This window comes from Colobus angolensis, unplaced genomic scaffold (assembly GCF_000951035.1).
Source record: "Colobus angolensis palliatus isolate OR3802 unplaced genomic scaffold, Cang.pa_1.0 Scaffold224, whole genome shotgun sequence".
In the NCBI taxonomy this organism is placed as follows: Eukaryota; Metazoa; Chordata; class Mammalia; order Primates; family Cercopithecidae; genus Colobus; species Colobus angolensis.
Window position 1 is genome coordinate 6,063,907 of NW_012115422.1, and position 18,254 is coordinate 6,082,160.

General features: G+C 36.4%; 1 protein-coding gene across 1 annotated transcript in view; it reads right to left on the reverse strand.

The window, feature by feature from the left end:
* The window catches only part of SESTD1 (SEC14 and spectrin domains 1), a 157,095-nt gene that overhangs the window by 64,276 nt on the left and 74,565 nt on the right, over positions 1-18,254 (reverse strand). Inside the window, exons 3-5 of the mRNA XM_011944053.1 lie at positions 17,865-17,973; positions 10,953-11,043; positions 6,668-6,781 (exon numbers count right to left, since the gene is read on the reverse strand). Of these exons, the coding sequence (XP_011799443.1) occupies positions 6,668-6,781; positions 10,953-11,043; positions 17,865-17,973 (314 nt within the window). The remainder of the gene's footprint in view (positions 1-6,667; positions 6,782-10,952; positions 11,044-17,864; positions 17,974-18,254) is intronic.

Genomic DNA, 18,254 nt, shown 5'->3' on the forward strand with positions numbered 1-18,254 from the left:
TTAGTTTCTGCTATTTGCCCCCAGTTCACTTTGCATTCTCTCAGAGCAACATTTCCTGCATGCCCCAGGCCATGAACTGCAGGCCTCACTGGCTGCTGAAGTCTTCACTCACCATGCTCCTGACTCTTGAGGCAACATTCAGGCCTCTTGCCTTCAGCTTTTACTTTTTTCCCTCACTATGCTTTTGTCTTTTTTTGTGGGGGCGCAGTTTTCCAATCAACTACCAGGGCAACACCCTTCCTAATGTGACCCAGCAGCTTTGGTCATCTTCCCTTACATTACTGGTACACATCCTTCCATCAAGTCTACGGAATAGTCAAGTCTACCAATGACAAAAGTTGAAGAGAAAAGTGGGAAAAAACTCTGGCTCCCACTTAGGATGTAGAAAGTTGGAAAGAGCATGGCTCCAACTTTTATATAACAATGACAAAAAAAAAATGCAAGTTAATCTGAAACACCATAACTTTCCTGAAGCCACTGGAGAGCTAAATTCACAAGGAAACCAATTAACCTGGAATCTAAGGAAAGACCTGCATCTTCAAGAAGATGGAACTGGAGTACTTGCTTACCTGGAAAAAAATGCCAGACCTGATGCCAGCCAGGTAGGAATTTAGGTAAAATTTTTAATGAATCATTAAGGCCAAATGTGAGGTAGTGTGAAAGTACAGAATCCATGGAAGTATAGACATAAGAAGAATTCATACTCACTTGGAGGCTGAATCTCTAGGGGAAAGATCTCTGAAGGAGTCATGAGAAAGACTGGAAATAAGAGGAATAAGAGATTTGAAAAAGCCTCTCTTGGAGCACAGGCCTGGGTGAGGGGAAGAGCAGCCACTACTGGAAAGGCATGAAGCACAACCCAAAATCTTCAATGCTATCTCTCCTATGAAAAAAAAAGTCTTAGAGTGCTGCAGAAAGGACTGAAAACCCCACTGGCCTTAGAGGACAACTGAAGTCCCACCACACAGAGGACAACTGAAGTCCCACCACCAGGTAGAAGATGGAAAAAGACTATCACAGGGGAGGGAGTGGAGACAGGAATATGTTATAAACCCAAACTAACACAGGTTCCTAAAAGTGGGAGAGGGGCAACTTACCAACAGGGCCCTTACCCACTAGGCTGAGGGACACAGTGCCTGCCTAAGATTGAGGCTGAATAAGAACAACAGAGAATGCCTCTCTAACAAATACTGAATAACAAGTAACAGCAGCCTATCGCTGAGGGTCAATTGTACACAGAATGACTTTCTCTGAGGTGCAGGCACAAAGGAAAGACCTAGAGCAGAAGGTAGAACAAATAATGAAAAAGCAAAACTCTCCGGCAAACCAGCCCCCATCTTCAACACAAAGTAACTCTACAGGAATTAGAAGCCTGTGGAGGACTAAGGAAAATAATAGCAACAACTAAATCCAAAGCCCACTCAATTCCTGTTTAGAACTCAACCCTTCCCTTATGCCTAGGAAAAGGACAAGATGAGCTCATGTGCAGGCACAAAATACACCTCAGTCTTTACTGTCCTAAACAAGATGTCTAACATTCAATAAAAAATAACAAGGCACACACAAAAAAGGAAAGAAAATGACCTACTGTCAAGAAACAAAGCAAACAACGTTAGGTGGATTAAGACAGATGCAGATATTAAGACTATGAAATAGGAAATGTAAGATATTGATGCTATAGAGCATGAAAAATAACATGCAAGAACAGATGAGGAATTTCAGCAAAGAGAAACTCTAAGGAAGAGTCAAATAGAAATGCTACAAATCAAAAGCACAGTAATTTTCAGTGGTCTTACCAACAAACTTAACACAACCAAGGAAACAAACAGTGAACTTGAAAATGGATCAAGAAAAATACCTAAACTGAAAAACACAAAGAGAAAGACACAGGGATAAAAATAAAACAGAAGACCAAAGAAAATGGTGAGAAAATTTCAAATATTGTATCATACATCGAACTGGAGTTCCAGAGGAAACAGAAAAAGGGCAGAGAAAATACTTGAAAAGAGAACGTATAAACATTTTCCAAAATTGATGACAGACATCAAACCAGATATCTAAGAAGTACAGAGAACACTAAGTGGAATAAATACCAAATAAAACATACACAGATATAGCAAAATACAACTGCAGAAACCAAAATCAAAATGAAAATCTTGAAAGTGGCTAAAGGGAAAAAAAGGCAAATAACATACACAGAAGACCAAAGATATAAAACACAGCGGCCTTCTTGTCAGTGACCATTACAATGAGAAGGCAAAGGCAATGAGATAGCATTTTTAATTTTATTTACTTTTTACTTTTTTTTTTTTTAAAGGCAGGGTCTTCCTCTGTCACCCAGGTTGGAGTGCAGTGGCGCGAGCTCGGCTCACTGCAACTTGTGCCTCCTGGGTTCAAGCAACTCTCCTGTCTCAGCCTCCCGAGTAGCTGAGACTACAGGCACGTGCCACCATGCCTGGCTAATTTATGTATTTTCAGTAGACATGGGGTTTCACCATATTAGTCAGGCTAGTCTTGAACTCCTGACCCTCAGGTGATCCACCGCCTCAGCCTCCGAAAGTGCTGGGATTTCAAGAGCCACTGCACCCGGCAAGAAAGCATTTTTAAATACAGTTGACCCTTGAACAACTCAGGGCTGAACTGCACAGGTCCACTTACAGGGGGTTTTCTTCTGCCTCTGCCACTCCTGAGACAGCAAGACCAACCCCTCCTCTTCCTCTTTCTCCTCAGCCTCAAGGCAATGAGAATGAAGACTTTTATGATGATCCACTTCTACTTAATAAATAGTAAATATATTTCCTCTTCCTCATGATTTTCCTAACATTTTTTCTCTAGCTTATTTTATTGTAAGAATACAATGTATAATATATATACAAAATTTGTGTTAACTGACTGTTCATGTTATTGGTAAGGCTTTTGGTCAATAGTAGGCTATCAGTATGTAAGTTCTTGGAAAGTCAAAAGCTAGACACAGATTTTCAACTGCACAGGAGGTTGCTGGTCCTAACCCCTGCATTGTTCACAGGTCAACTGTATGACTAAAGTGCTGAGGAAAAAAAAAAAAAAACACAAACAAAATTCTATACCCATTGAAAATAATTTTCAAAACTAAAATAGAAATAAAGATTCTCTTCAGGCAAACAAAAAATGATACAATTCAATGCCAACAGACCTGCACTGCAAGATATATTAAAGGAATGTGACACCAGACCAAAAGTTGAATCTCCAAAAAGAAACGAAGAATGTCAGAAATGGCATAAATGAAAGTAAATATGAAATTAATTTAAAATTTTTAATTGATGTAAAAGAAAACAGACTATTGTAGCAAAAAAAAATGTAGCAATATAGTGTTTGTTTATAGCACAGTAAAAGTGAAATGTATAACAACAATGGGATGGAAGTACTGGAGATAGACTGTTTTAAGGTCCTTCTATTTCATGTGAAGTGATATAATATTTGAAAGTTAGACTGATTATTAAAGATGTATACAGTAAACAGTAAGGTAACCGTTAAAAAATTAAGAGACAGAAATTACAAGCCAAAAATGGAGTAAGATGTAATTATAAAAAATAGTCCAAAGACAGAAAAGAACAAAAAAAACCCATCAAATCTAGCAAGATGGTAGATTTTATAAACCATATCAATAACTGCATTAAATATAAATAGTCATACCCATGAAAAGACAGAGACTGTCAAACTGGATATGAAAGCAAGATCCAACTATATGGTGTCTACAAAAAATTCATTTTAAATATAAAGAAATAAATTAAAAGTAAAATAATGGAAAAGATAACACATGAACACTGATCAACAGAATGCTGGAGTAGTTATATTAATATCAGACAATGTACACTTCAGAGCCAGATACAGTATCAGGAATAAAAAAGAACATTCAAAAATGATAAATTGGGCCCTACTCACCAGGAAGACACAGCTATCTTAAATCTTCATGCAATAAACAATAGAGCTTCAAAATACATGAAGCAAAAACTGACAGAAATAAAATAGAAATAATCCCAGATATAACAGTTAGAGGTTGCAATATTCCTCTTTCAGTTATTAAAAGAACACGTAGAAACAATATTACCATGGATAGAGAAGACCTGAATAACACTATGAATCATCTTGACAGTTACAGAACACTCCATCCAACAACAGAATACTTATTCTGGGAACTCATCAAGATAGAACATACAGTGTGTCACAAACCAAACCTTAACAAACTTAAAATTACTGAAGTCAGTTGGGTGCGGTGCCTCATGCCTGTTATCCCAGCACTTTTGGAAGGCCGAGACCGGCAGATCACCTGAGGTTGGGAGTTTGAGACCAGTGTGACTAACATGGAGAAACCCCATCTCTACTAAAAATACAAAAAATTAGCCAGGCGTGGTGGTGCATGCCGGTAATCCCAGCTACTTGGGAGGCTGAGGCAGGAGAATCTCTTGAACCTGGGAGGCGGAGGTTGCAGTGGGCTGGAGTCACACCATTGCACTCCAGCCTGGGCAACAAGTGCAAAACTCCGTCCCAAAAAAAAAAAAAACAAACAAACCCTGAAGTCATAAAATACATATTCTTGACCATAGCTCACAAACATGAACTCAAAATAGATCACAGATCTAAATTTAATGCCTAAAACTATACAACTTTTAGAAGAAAATATCAAGGACAATCTTTGTGACCTTGAGTAAAGCAAAGATTTCTCAGATTATGACAACAAAAGTCTGATTCATAAAAGAAAACCGTTTCTCCAACTGTGAAATCAGAAGAAAAAAAAAAACTGAAAAAGTGGACTTCATCACAGTTAAAAAAATTTCTTGAAAAATGTTAAGAGAATGACAAGGCAAACAATAGACTAGGATGTAATATTAGTAAATTATGTGTCTGATAAATGACTTTATACAAAATACATAAAAAACCTCTCAAAATCCAGTAACAAAAAAGATATATATATATTTTTTAAATGGGTAAAAGGTTTAAACAGATACCATCTGTGATACTGTGATATAAGAAATATGCATTTGCTCTTTGTCCCCAGTTCCTGGCACAGAACTCCTGAAACCCTGGTAATTCCTGGGTGATACGAGCATCTTTTATTACAGCATTTGGTCTCAGTCCCCAGTTACTGATAAAAGAGTTATTAAGATCCTTGGCATTTCTGGAGTGATAAGTGTTTTTTTGGATGTTAATAAGATGAATGGTGGCTGTGGGCCTCTAAACAGATTAAAGATGAGGGCTTGTCACCAAAAAGACCAAGGCATAATTAGAGGGTGGAAACTTTCATGGCCACTCCTCTCCCTCCAGGGAAGGGAGAGAGGATGGAGACTGAGTTAGTTAATCATCAATGGCCAATGATTTGGAGAGTTTCTGGGTTGATAAACATGTTCACAGGCCAGGAGGGTGGTGTACCCCAACTCCCTAGAGTTAGAAGCTCCTGCGCTCTGGATCATTCTAGACCTCGCACTTTGTATATCACTTCATCTGGGCTGTTCATCTGTAACCTTTATATAAAGCCAGCAAATGTTAGTAAAGTGATTCCCTGAATTCTGTGAATCAATACAGCAAATTACTAAACCTGAGAAGCGGCTTGTGAGTACAGAAACAGTTTTCCTACCACCAGTCAGGAGCTAGAAATGGAGAAGTTAACTACAGGAGCATATAGGCTAATTCTGGGGGTGATGAGACACTTCCTGATTTCTTGATTGTGGTTTTACATGTTTTGTCAGAACTCTCAGAATTATCACTAAAATGGATTAATTTCACTGCACGTAAATTATAGCTTAACTTTTTAAGTAAAGAATAAAACCATGTATTTTAAAGAAATTTCCAGCCATCTCCTTTAAGAATAAACTAAGTTTTCTCAAATCTTTCTATCCAATATACATTAACAATTTTTTCTCCATACCAAAAATACACTGATATTGACCTAGGTAAAAACAAAAACGAGTGTATAGTATGGCAAATTCCAAAATGAATCTTTATTATCTGACTGTAAGCATTCCAAGAGTCTATGTTATACCAGGTTGGAGTTAGACTTTGTATTCTTCAAAGTTTCCACACTTTATTTAGACAATGTAAAGTCTGTTATTTATCAACTCTCCTACTGAGAAGCTGAGAATTAACAGGTGTGGAAGAAAGAATATGACAAACTGCTTAGATTTACATTCCATCGTAGTGCTTTTTTCTAACCTCCAATAAGATGCACTATCACACAAGGAAAGTGAAAGAAAGAAAAAGTCAGTAGGAAAGGATGGATAACTGTGTTCATGTATTAAAACTGGCCAGATACTAAAAAATAATTTTGACATGTCACAGAAAATAGACTATAATTTCAACTCCAAAACGTCTAGGATTTCCTAGTATTTGTTAAATTTCCTCTCCATAATGCAATAAAAAATTTTAAAAACAAAGGTTCCACTTATTCAAAGAAGTTAACAAAGAATGATATAATTGAAAATGGAAAACAAGAAAGCTTTCATGATCTTTATCAAAATATCATACTTCATTCAGCAAGTATCCAAATGCTGACTGTATACTAATTATTATTTAGGCACTAATTAAGTATTCCTTAAACACTGCTTAGTAACCACTGCTGAACCATCAAAAATAATTTTAGTAAAATACTATTTTTAAAGATATAATGGACTTTAAAAAAAGAGATTACATTTACCTCAAAGCCAAGTCTATCCTTTTCTTTCCAAAAACAAAAATGTGTTACTTTCTTATCCCAGAATTCATCTGGCTTTACCACACAAACAAGGGACACCTCAGCTGGAACAACATTCTATAAAATACAGAAAAATAATCACAAATTACACATGTAAAATGAATAATTTACTAAATTTATAAATTACCAGTCAAGATTAAGCTACATAAGAGACGTTTGGAGAAGAATTAAAATAATAAAGAAGAAATTCTCTAGACTTCAAAACATACATGGCAATAAAGAACTTGAAAAACAAGCTGATTCAGAAAATACTTCAAATAAACAATGCAGCATATACATGTGAATCACTTTTTGTTTTATTGAATCTCTGTACGAGGAATATGTTTAGATTAAACTGTAAGAGTTAATTTTTAGTTGAGAAATCATTAAATTTGATTTTTCTACAATATGAAAAATTTTTTCTAACACAATCCATCTTGGAGAATTTCTTCAAAAGACGTAAAATCAATTTTCTTACTAAAACAAGTTTTTTATCAGTCGTTATACAATGAGGCCAAGATTTTATATGATTATTAACTTGAAGAGGAGGACAAAAAGCTAATCTTTGACGAATACCATTTCACATTTACTTGATACGGTTACTTATACTACCTAATGAATTGAAATGAACACTTATTGAATTAATAAATATCTCACATATATTTTATCAAGTCCTATAGAGTCTAACTTTAAAATGTATCTTAAATCCAACAAGTTCTACAGCCTGCATTGTTAACAACTTCAAACTATCCAGCTTTCTGAAATATAATCATTACAAGGCTCCTTGCTTGACTTTCTCTTGCACTCTGAATGAAATTCAAACCTCCTACCAAGACCTACAAGGCCCTTCAAGCTCAGGCCCCTGTTGGCCTCTCAGATCTCATCTTACACCTTCCCCTCCTAGCTTACTCCTCCACAACAGCCATGCTAACCTCGCTGCTCCTGCAATATGAAGTCTGTTCCACTTCAGGTCTTTGTCCATATTATTTCCTCTATCTGGAATGTCCTTTGCCTTATAGCTAGTAGTGTTCCCTCAGTTTATTTAAGATTCTATTCAAATATTCCCTCTTCAGAGAGGCCTTCCCTGTCTACCCTATCTAAAGTGGCATCATCTGACTCAGTCTCTTTTACTACTGTATTTTTCTTCACAGCATTTATCACCATGGGCTATTATATTTGCTTAACTGCTTATTGTCTAACTCTTAAAGTAGAATATAAGCTTCCCAATGGCAGGTACCTTATCTATCCTGTCATGCCTATATTTCCAGTGTTTATGACAAATGTCTGACATATATAATAGAAAGCATGCTATAAATATTTGTTAAATAAATGAAACCTCATTAACAAGTGGATCTCATTCTCTTAATTTTACAGGAGAGTAATTTGAGCTTCAGAGAAATAAAGTTACTTGTCTAAGAGTTAAAAAGTCACTGAGCTGAATAGAAACCACCTCTGTCTGACTCTAATGTTCTACTACACTATTTCATATGCTCTGAACTGGGGGTCAATACATTCTTTCCAAAAGGTCCAGATAATAAGTATTTTAAGCTTTGCAGGCCATAATGTCTCTACTGTCACTACTCAGTTCTGTCAGGATAGTATGAAAGCAGCCACACACAATATATAAATGAATGGGCATGGCTGAGCTCCAATACAACTTTATAAACTCAAGGGCCCAACCTCTGTTCTAGACCATAAATTACAGCACTGAATAATTATAATAATAATTACTATTATTACTATTCAGGGAAAAACGGAAAACCTTTAGAGGTAAACATGCACACATCATAAATCTAGCATCCTCTGCAACAACTGGATTGGGACTAAAGTAAGTAAAATAAATTCCATGGTATCAAAACTTTTATCAGAGGGGCTGGAAAATTTAAGATAAAATTGAGCTTTATTCATATATTGCCTTGTGGAAGATTATTATTTCAAAATCATTGAATATGAAAGCTGTGAGAAACCAGAGAAACCAAGCCTTTCATTTTAGAGAATACTAGTTATAGGCACTGTGGGGTCCCAAACAACTGGTCCCAGTACCTTCTGAGATGAAAGCAATGAATGACTTCATATGTAGAAACTGTATGACTAGAAGTAAAGAGGCCATTGCAACTTCTGAAAATGTTAACTATTAATAAATCCAAAAGTTGTTAAAATACCTATCAGAAAAGAAATCGCAAGAGGGGATTAAATCATCCATTGATTGTTCTTCAAAACTGCCACTGATCAAAGTCCAGTTCAAACAGCAAGTCCCAAACAGCTCATCTGTGACACAGTTGAATGACAGGATGAAAGGAAGAACATAAGGTCATAATTAATGGATTTCTTACCTAATAGTTATTTTAACAACTTTCACAGAGAAGAGTTAATTCTCAAAGTTTGAAATATAAAAGTGCTGGAAGCACTTTTTTTTCAAATAAGTTATTTTAGGACACAAATTTGTGCTCCCTTAAAAACTGATCCTCCGGAGGCTATGTCCTTTCTAACCCAAAGAGTGATTCTAGCTTGTAATCCCAGTGATTTGGGGGGCTGAAGCAGAAGGATCACCTGAGCTCAGGAGTTTGAGACCAACTGGAACAATATAGTCTCTACAAAATAAAAAAAAGGAGCCAGGTGTGGTGGCACTTGCCTCCAGTCCCAGCTCCTCAGGGTGCTGAGGCAGGAGGACAGCCTGAGCCCAGGAGCTGGAGGCTGCAGTAAGCCATGCAACTGCACTCCAGGCTGAGTGACAAAGTGAGTCCCTGACTGAACAAAAATAAGGTGGGGTGGGGGGATTCTAATGATGAAAAGTTTAAGCCAAACATTTAAGAAGAATGAGGCAATGGGTAGAAAATTCAGAGACTCCCCTCAAATACAGGCCACTGGTAAATATATATTTTAAAATGGATAAAGTCAAGGCCTGGGGCTTACTTAGTCTGTACTAAGTTCCGATTTTAAGTTATTTAAAATCCTTGAGCCTCGTTGACCTTCTCTGTAAGGTTGTGAGGCTAAAATTAAATGAGATAATTTATACAGCAAGCTTTGCACAGTACCAGAAACATAATAAGCACTAAAACGAGAACTAAAACCTAAAATTACCACTTTGTTCCTATCCCTTGAATCCCTTTTTCCCAATTAACCTAAATAAATGATAAAATGTTAAAAACCATTCTCCTTAGTTATTTAAATTTTAAAATTATATGCCTTTCCACAGAACCCTAAAGTAGCTACCAATTATTTGTTGAATTCATTTAAAATTCTTGATCTTTCTTTCAATATTACTGATATCCACTGAAGTGAATGTTCATGATTCCATGTTACTACCAACTTATGTTTCCCCCAGACTGGACTGCCATCAACTACTCTCATTGTACTTGCTTCATTTATGAGCTACATGTAACTCAGAGTACCTGTGAGGAAGGCCCTCTTTACTTTCATTTAAATTGTATAATTCAAATTTTACCTCTCTAGAAGCCCTACAGAAGGCCAAGTGCATGAGAGCAATCTGCCCTCCGCATCACTCAAATGCTTTACTTTTCCTTTTCAAATCATATCTTCAATACCCTTAAAATAAATCAACAAATGTCTACTGGGTGCCTACTACATGCTAGGGGTCACAGAAATATTCTGTGTGGAACATGAGGAAATATAAAACACAAGACTGGCATCAGATCTCAAAAAGTTTGTAACCGTAGATGTTTATTAAATGTTAATTTGTGAGGGGCTGAAATTCCTGAGGACACAGATGTTAAGTAAGTTTCTTCTGGACTATAAATAAATAATAAGATCATCGTGAATCCTGATGCTTTATGTAGGAAATAGGGGACTAGAAGAGAAAGACAAGCCAGAATCACCTGAGAAGTTTCTTTGAACTACACTTAACCAAAAATCCTACCACCTACCTATAGTTTCAGAATGGGGTGCAAGAGGGAGAATGACAGACACCAGAGCATGCAAAAGCTCCCAGGTGAGTCTCATAATTTCAACGCTCACACTTTTAAAATCACTGGCCTCCTTTCTTAAATTACTTAAACATGACATATTATTTTCATTTATAAACCTATTAGAATAGAGATTTACTTAACTGCCTAAATTCAAACCTAAGGAGTTGAATTTGAACACTCCAATAGTGATAAGTGCATTTTCACAACTCAGTCACTGCTAGGAAGCCAGGCACAGTCCAATAAATTAAGTGCATTTGCCATTTTCACCAGGATCTGTTGCTGTAAAATAAAAACCATTTCCTGATAGACAAAACCAAAATTACCTGTAGCATTACGACTACTGTTTTCACCACATTCCACTGTGATTTTCTGCCATCCACAATCACGGTAAATCCTCTAGCCTTACACTTCTCACTGAAACAAAACAATAATTACACAGCATTAAAACAAGCTCCAGAATTCGTTCTTCATAATTCTAAATAAAGAAGGTTTAAAACTTAATTGCATATGGAGTAGAATTAATCTCACTTGGTTCAGTTTACATTGTCAATAAATAAAATTCTTCAGAGTATCCTTTCACTTTCTCAAGCAATTTATTTTTCTCATTTTAGGAAATGTTCACAATTTACAAACTAATGTGGCAAGAAAATTATTCTAAAAGCATAAAAGTCAATGTCTTAAAAAGTAAAGAAATCAAAGCAACATTCAACAGTCCTACTAGTCTCTTAATTTCTTCATCAGTAAAAAGGGATCACAGTGAAGTAAGTCACTAATTGCCAAATGTGTTATATACTTCTTGTCTCACCTTCCTGCCAGAAGTATAAGATTTGTGAAGTGACAGTTCAAAACAGATAGAAAATAGTTATTAATAAATCACAAAAATTGGCTTCTTAGCGTTTTTTTGGAGAAATTTAATGAGATCAGGTAGAACCTGCTGATTCAAAAGCTTGGATAGACCATGTCTAACCCACTTCTGCTCTCACTTTGCATTCTCAGTCACTTGACCAGCAAAATATTATCTTCAGTGTTGGATTTCTGTATTATATTGAGTGATTTAAGTATTAACTAAACACTTCCCAGAAGTCTAACCTAGTAAAACGCAACAACTTCTGGAGGGAAAAACTCCATTCTAAAGGCCAAAACTACATACCTATCATTATCATTATTATTATTGTTATGTTTACTTGTCAACTTAATGTAAGGATCTCAACTGCCCTCCTTCCAATACAGTAAATGGAACTACAGCTTTGCTTATCAGAGCAAGATTTTGGTAGTGAAACCTGTCCCCATACAAACTGTTCCCAATTACATACATTATAGGAAAATATAAACAGACCTTTTCCTGGGATTTAAATCCACCAACAGTTCAGGGGACTTTACTAGTCCTCCTCTTCTCCCTCCAAGCATGCACACTAGTTCCAAGAAAGTTCTTGGAGAAGTCGTGTTCTGTTCTACCAAGAAACAGTAAGACCACAAGGAATGAGGTCTGCTAAAAGTTTAGAGTGGGAACAGGCAAGGACAGAAGCTGAGCTTCCAAAGTAAACAAAAGGGTATTCAAAAGGTAAGGCAAACTGATGCATATTTTCACACAAAAACCTGCATGTAAATATTCATAGCAGAATAATTCATAATAGCTGAAGAGTAGAAACAATTCAAATGTCCATCAACTGATGAACAGAAACACAAAACACAGTATAACCAAACAATGAGACATTATTCAGCCATAAAAAAAGATGAAGTACCAACATTATGCTAAGTCAAAGATGCCAGACACAAAAGGACACACATTGTATGATTCCATTTATATGAAATGTCCAGAATAGGCAAATCCAGAGACAGAAAGCAGATTAGTGGTTGACAAGGCTTAGGAGGGAAGAATGGAGACTGACTGCCGATGGGAAGAAGGTTTATTTTGGGCTGATAAAAATGTTCTGAAACTAGATAGCATAATGGATGTATAACCTGTGAATACACTAAATATCACTGAATTGCCTACTTTAAAAAGATGATTTTTATGACATCTGAATTATATCTCAATAAAACAAAAGTACTCTATTTTTGGATTTGCATCACAAGATAAAGGACCCACTAAATATTCTTTGGGAAAAACTAAAGGTAAGGCCAATACAGTCATCACTTGTGGGTTAGCAAAAGAAAATAAAAGACTTGCAGAGGGGGCTAGGCGTGGTGCCTCACGTCTCTAATCCCAGCACTTTGGGAGACTAAGGCAAGAGGATGGCTTGAGCCAAGGAGTTCGAGGCCAGCATAGGAGACCAGCAAGACTCCATCTCTATTTCAAAAAAGTAAGACTTGTCGAGAGAAGCAAACCTGACACATAATGACTATCTGTGGGCTCAAGTAATGAGGGGACTCCTGGGGTTCTCCACCAACAAGACATCTAAGAAGACCACCATGATATAGAAGAGGATACAAGCCCAAGAGTGATCAGCTAGGCAGGGTAGCTGGTTGTTGAGTGGTCTGGAGTAGTGGCAACGATGCAGGGATTCTACCAATGCCTTTTGCAGGAAGGAGAGCTAAGACACAGCTGTCCAGAAGAGGGCCTTCCCACCAAGAGAAACGTGCCATTCTCATAATGTGGTACTTTCTCAACATTGGCATCTATAGTCCTGAGATGTAGGTTACACAACCGTTTTGTTAAATACATTTTATATAAGCAATACATTTATATTTCAAAGCACACTATAAATTAATCTGTACATTAAGACAAGAAAGTAATGAAGCTTGAAAATACCATCTGTAGTGATCTTAAAGGAATAAAATACTCTAAATTTATCTTTCAGAGTACTTAGAAACACACTTAACCCTGTCATATTCTCACATTTTACTAAGATAGATAATGAAAATACACAGAATCCAAAGATATTACTATTTCAAAATTGCCAGACCAAGTGGTCTTTCAGGTACTTGAAAGGAAATAGTTTTGGTTTTTACTTCATCCTTGTAAGTGGTATGATGGCTTAAACTGCTTCTAATGACACATTTAATTTAGAAGCATGCTATACCCTTTATAAAGGGCCTGTTCTAGGACCTGAAGTGCTATTAATAACAAATTCCTATAGCCCCGTTACCATGTTTATAACTATAACAGTAATAGACAAAAAAATCTAAGACCCCGCCTCCTAGTTCCTAGCCCAGTTAAGCCTTTCAAGGGTGACACAGCTGAGTTAAAACCGCTATGTAAAGGTGAGGTTGTCTAAACAGTCCACTCACTTTTGACACAGAAGACAGTGTTAGTGGATTTCCTGCGTCCAATATCCTGCAGATCTTCACTCATTTCTTTGATTACAACTACAGGCTCCTTCTCTTCCACTCATACAGTTCTGCTGGTATTTACATAATGGCACTAATTTCACTTATGCTTTTATTATAATTACTTGTTTACAATTCATCTTCATTAGATAATATGCTTCCAGAAAGCAAGAATGTTACCTTACAAATGTCTTGGCAGCTTCTAGCACTGTGCTTTAAATACAGAAGGCCTTTAATAATGTTAGATGACACATATCACATCACTCCTCAGACACGACAATAGCTTTCCATCTCATTCAGAACGGAAGCCATGGCCTACATGGTCTTCCATGACCTGACTCCTGACTCTCTTCTGATCCCCCTCCTGGCACTGTGCTCCTCTCTCAAACTGTTCCAGCCACACTAGCCTCCTTGATCTTCCCAAACATGTTAAACTTGCTCCTGCCTCAGGGCCTTTGCACTTACTGCTCACTCTGTCTTCAATGTTCGTTGATCAGATTCTGTAGGGTCTGCCCCACCTTTCAATCATCTCTGGCAAAATATCATCTTATTTTGTAAAGTATTACCACTCTATAACTCTGACTCTTTTCATGCTTTGTTTTCATAGCACTCATGAATATCCAAAATACTGTACACTTAGTATCTGAAACACAAAACAAACTCAGGGCCAACCTGTGTACAAAAGAGTCAAGAAATGCTTCCATTCTCAACTGTGCTAGGTTACCCATTTAAAATAGCTATATATCACACTTTGTCCCTGTGATCATTAAAATTAAGCACAAACTATAAGAAATGGGGTAATTTATTTTCATTTTTGCAAAAATTTTGAAAAGCTATTATTGTATTCAAAACGTTAAGACAGTCATTGCACAAAAAAAAACAATTTTGGACATCTCCTATTAGGAAGAGGCCACCTTAGCTAGCTACAATGTTAGAGATGTCTGCAGATGTTCACAGCTGGAAGGAGTTAAACATTAACAGTTGGAAGCTGGGAGACAAAAGCAGGTCACCAAAGAATGTAGATATACTAGAAATGAAAAAACCTTTCTAGACACATCCGGGGCCTGATCTGGTAGGGTAAACCTAAAAACATTCCTAGAACAAAAAGAGGGCTGAAACATGGGTGATAATGTGATAAAACAACACACAATGTTAGTTTTAGATTTTCTAAGTGGCGGACATATGGGTGTCACCGTATAATTCCTTCAACTTTTTTGCATATATGAACTAAAATTAATAAAATGTTGGGGGGTTACATTTTAAAAGCACTTCTGAGCAGTGGAAATTTTGAATGAAAAACATTGGTTTTAAGATCACACATCTAGTTAACTGCTCTCTAGCATCACAATGGAGAGATCAAAAACACCTTAGCTCTCTAAGGAAATGGCAAGTACGGATAAAAAACTGACAGCCACGTTTGTTAATCCCCAAATTATGGGAGACTGATCCAAGAAAGCAGAAGGATAGAGTTTTCATGAATACTTGAGAAGGTCAAACTTTAGCAAAACAATCATAAGAAATAAAGTATCCATGTATCTATTTTGCCTTGCTAGAATAAGTTCTTTCATCTTGCTTCAACTTACATCTTCTCTGCTAGTTGGCAGGTAAGTGTAGATATGCAGAAACTGATTCATCATTTACACTGGAGGAACATCATATGTGCATTTACATGAGAAAGAGAAAGAGAAAATTTAAATAGTATAGGCTATTTTGCCTTCCACTGTACTTCCTGCTTATCCACACCAGAGTGAACATGAGTCAGGAGATGCGAATGAATTTGCTGGTCCTTTAGGCTCCCTCAGTTACCCAGTGCCTCTGACAGGGTGAGCATCCTGTTGAACTGAATATGATCCCAGTATATACAAACATGCATTTTCTTAAAACAAACCTAATCACAAGCCAACTCTGTCTTCTGGAATTCAGTATGAATAACTTGCTCCAATGGTGAAGGAAAACCTAACATGTTCATGGAAAGGTAATACAGTCTCTGATCCACCCTCAGGCATTTTTCAAAAGTAACTTTGACAATTCGTAGTTTTTGCTTTTCATCTGAACCTCAGAACTGGACTTCACTTGAGATGCAACTACACTGAACTCTATTCATTTGAAGTACAAAAAGGCTCTAAATTGGTGTCAGGAATTGTGGACACTCATCCCAGCTATGCGACTCACTAGGTTTGAGATCTTGGGCAAGTAAACATAACCTCTGTGTTTCAGTTTCCTCAACTACAAAATAAGGTAGTTGTTCAGATGGCACTTGACATATTTAACCTTCTATTAATCCATCTATTAATTTTTTTTCATAACTTGTAAGCTTTAGGTCTGGCTAACCATGGTTACCTAAAAAGCAGTTTGTTATCTAATGGTGAACAAGTTAGCAATCCACAGTTTGGGGGATTAGCAAGATTACTGCTAATGCAATTAGCTAATGCTAATACTAATACACTGACTACAGATTCTCATCATTTTCACCCCCAGAAACTGAAAATACTGAAAATTTTCACATGAAGAGCTCTATTTCCACAATATTAAAAAAACAAACAGCAACAGAATCATTAAATTACAGAACACTACTAGACACAGTTGCGATTCAAATCAGTTGTTTTAACTCCATACTCTGCAAGGTGGTTTAAACGGAAAAAAGCTATTGTGTAAATAAAATGCAAATACAGGAAAAACATACAAAGAATTGTTTTTTTTTTTTTTTTTGAGACGGAGTCTCTCTCTGTCGCCCAGGCTGGAGTGCAGTGGCTGAATCTCAGCTCACTGCAAGCTCTGCCTCCTGGATTCACGCCATTCTCCTGCCTCAGCCTCCCGAGTAGCTGGGGCTATAGGCGCCCGCCACCTCGCCCGGCTAGGTTTTGTATTTTTTTAGTAGAGACGGGGTTTCACCGTTTTGGCCAGGATGGTCTCGATCTCCTGACCTTGTGAACTGCCTGTCTCGGCCTCCCAAAGTGCTGGGATTACAGGCTTGAGCCACCGCACCCGGCAAGAATTGTTTACTCTGACGAAAATGTTTTAAAATTCACTAGCCAGAACTTCAGAGCAGTATATGAAATAGTCGTGTTCCTTTTTCTACCTCTACATTGTATATACACACACACACACACACACACACACACACACACAGAGACACATACACAGAAACCTGCCCTCATTTACATGCTTAATTGTAGTGGTTTACAAACCTGGTTGCACATTAGAAATACACAGGAAGCTTAAAAGACTTTCTAAAAATTCTGATAAGCAGGCTTCCCAAGAACGATTGGATCAGAATCTCTGGAAGTGAACCTCCGATCATTAGAATTTTGAAAAAAAGCTCCAGATGACTAACATGCAGTCACAGTTGTGCCCCAGTCCCAATTATGGGAGAAGCAGATGGGGAGGAAGCTTTATTTTTGTTGTTGAAGTGATGGGTAGACTACGGCAAATAAAGAGGTTTAAGTTGGGTCTTCACTGAAGAAATGTGAAAATTAAAGTTAAAGGCCCTTTACATTAATATATAAACATTAAAAAAATTTATATAAAATATAAATTTTTGACATTTTTTAAAATAAAAATATTTATAAACTCCTAATAGCCTTTACTCACTCAATACATTGAAACCTGCAGACGCATTTATATCAATATGGTGAAATAGCTTACCTAAATAAAAGATCTTTTCTACTGATTAAATTCTCCAATTTTTCTAAAGTTACATGATACAGATGCTTAGTTACGGTGTTCCTTAAAAGTTGACAATACATACATTTTGGAAATCTGTATATCATTAAGTTCATCAAGAGCATAAAATGAGCATTTTATCTGCAATGATGTTATAAGTCATTGATTTTAGTATCTATAATTATAATTTCACTGCAAATAAAAGCAAATAAGATAGCAAAGTATACTTCAACGATAGAAAGAATCATTAGTAACTGAATGAAAACATACTGAGATTTAAGAAAAGACACCTTTAGAGTCACCTTGGAATGCTGAGTAGGTAGTCTAAGGTGACACTCAGCTCATCCATATTTGTCTGTTCGAGGCATAATGGAATTGTCAAAATAAGGCCACTCCGTCTGTCCTTTCCTCCTATTAAAAAAGAGATTTAAACTTAACATGTAATACATATTAAAGCATAATCTGAATAACATATATTTGAATCCAATCTTACTAAAATAATACATTTAAGATATAAATTGAAAAATATCTAATGGCTACTTATAGATTGTAAATGTTTATGATAGTATAGGAGAATTATAGAAAATTTAGAAAAAATGAAAAATAAAATCACCCATGAAATCTTCACCACAACATAGCAAATATCACTTTATTTAAATTTCTTCCATTTAGTGTGCTTAATGTAATCAATT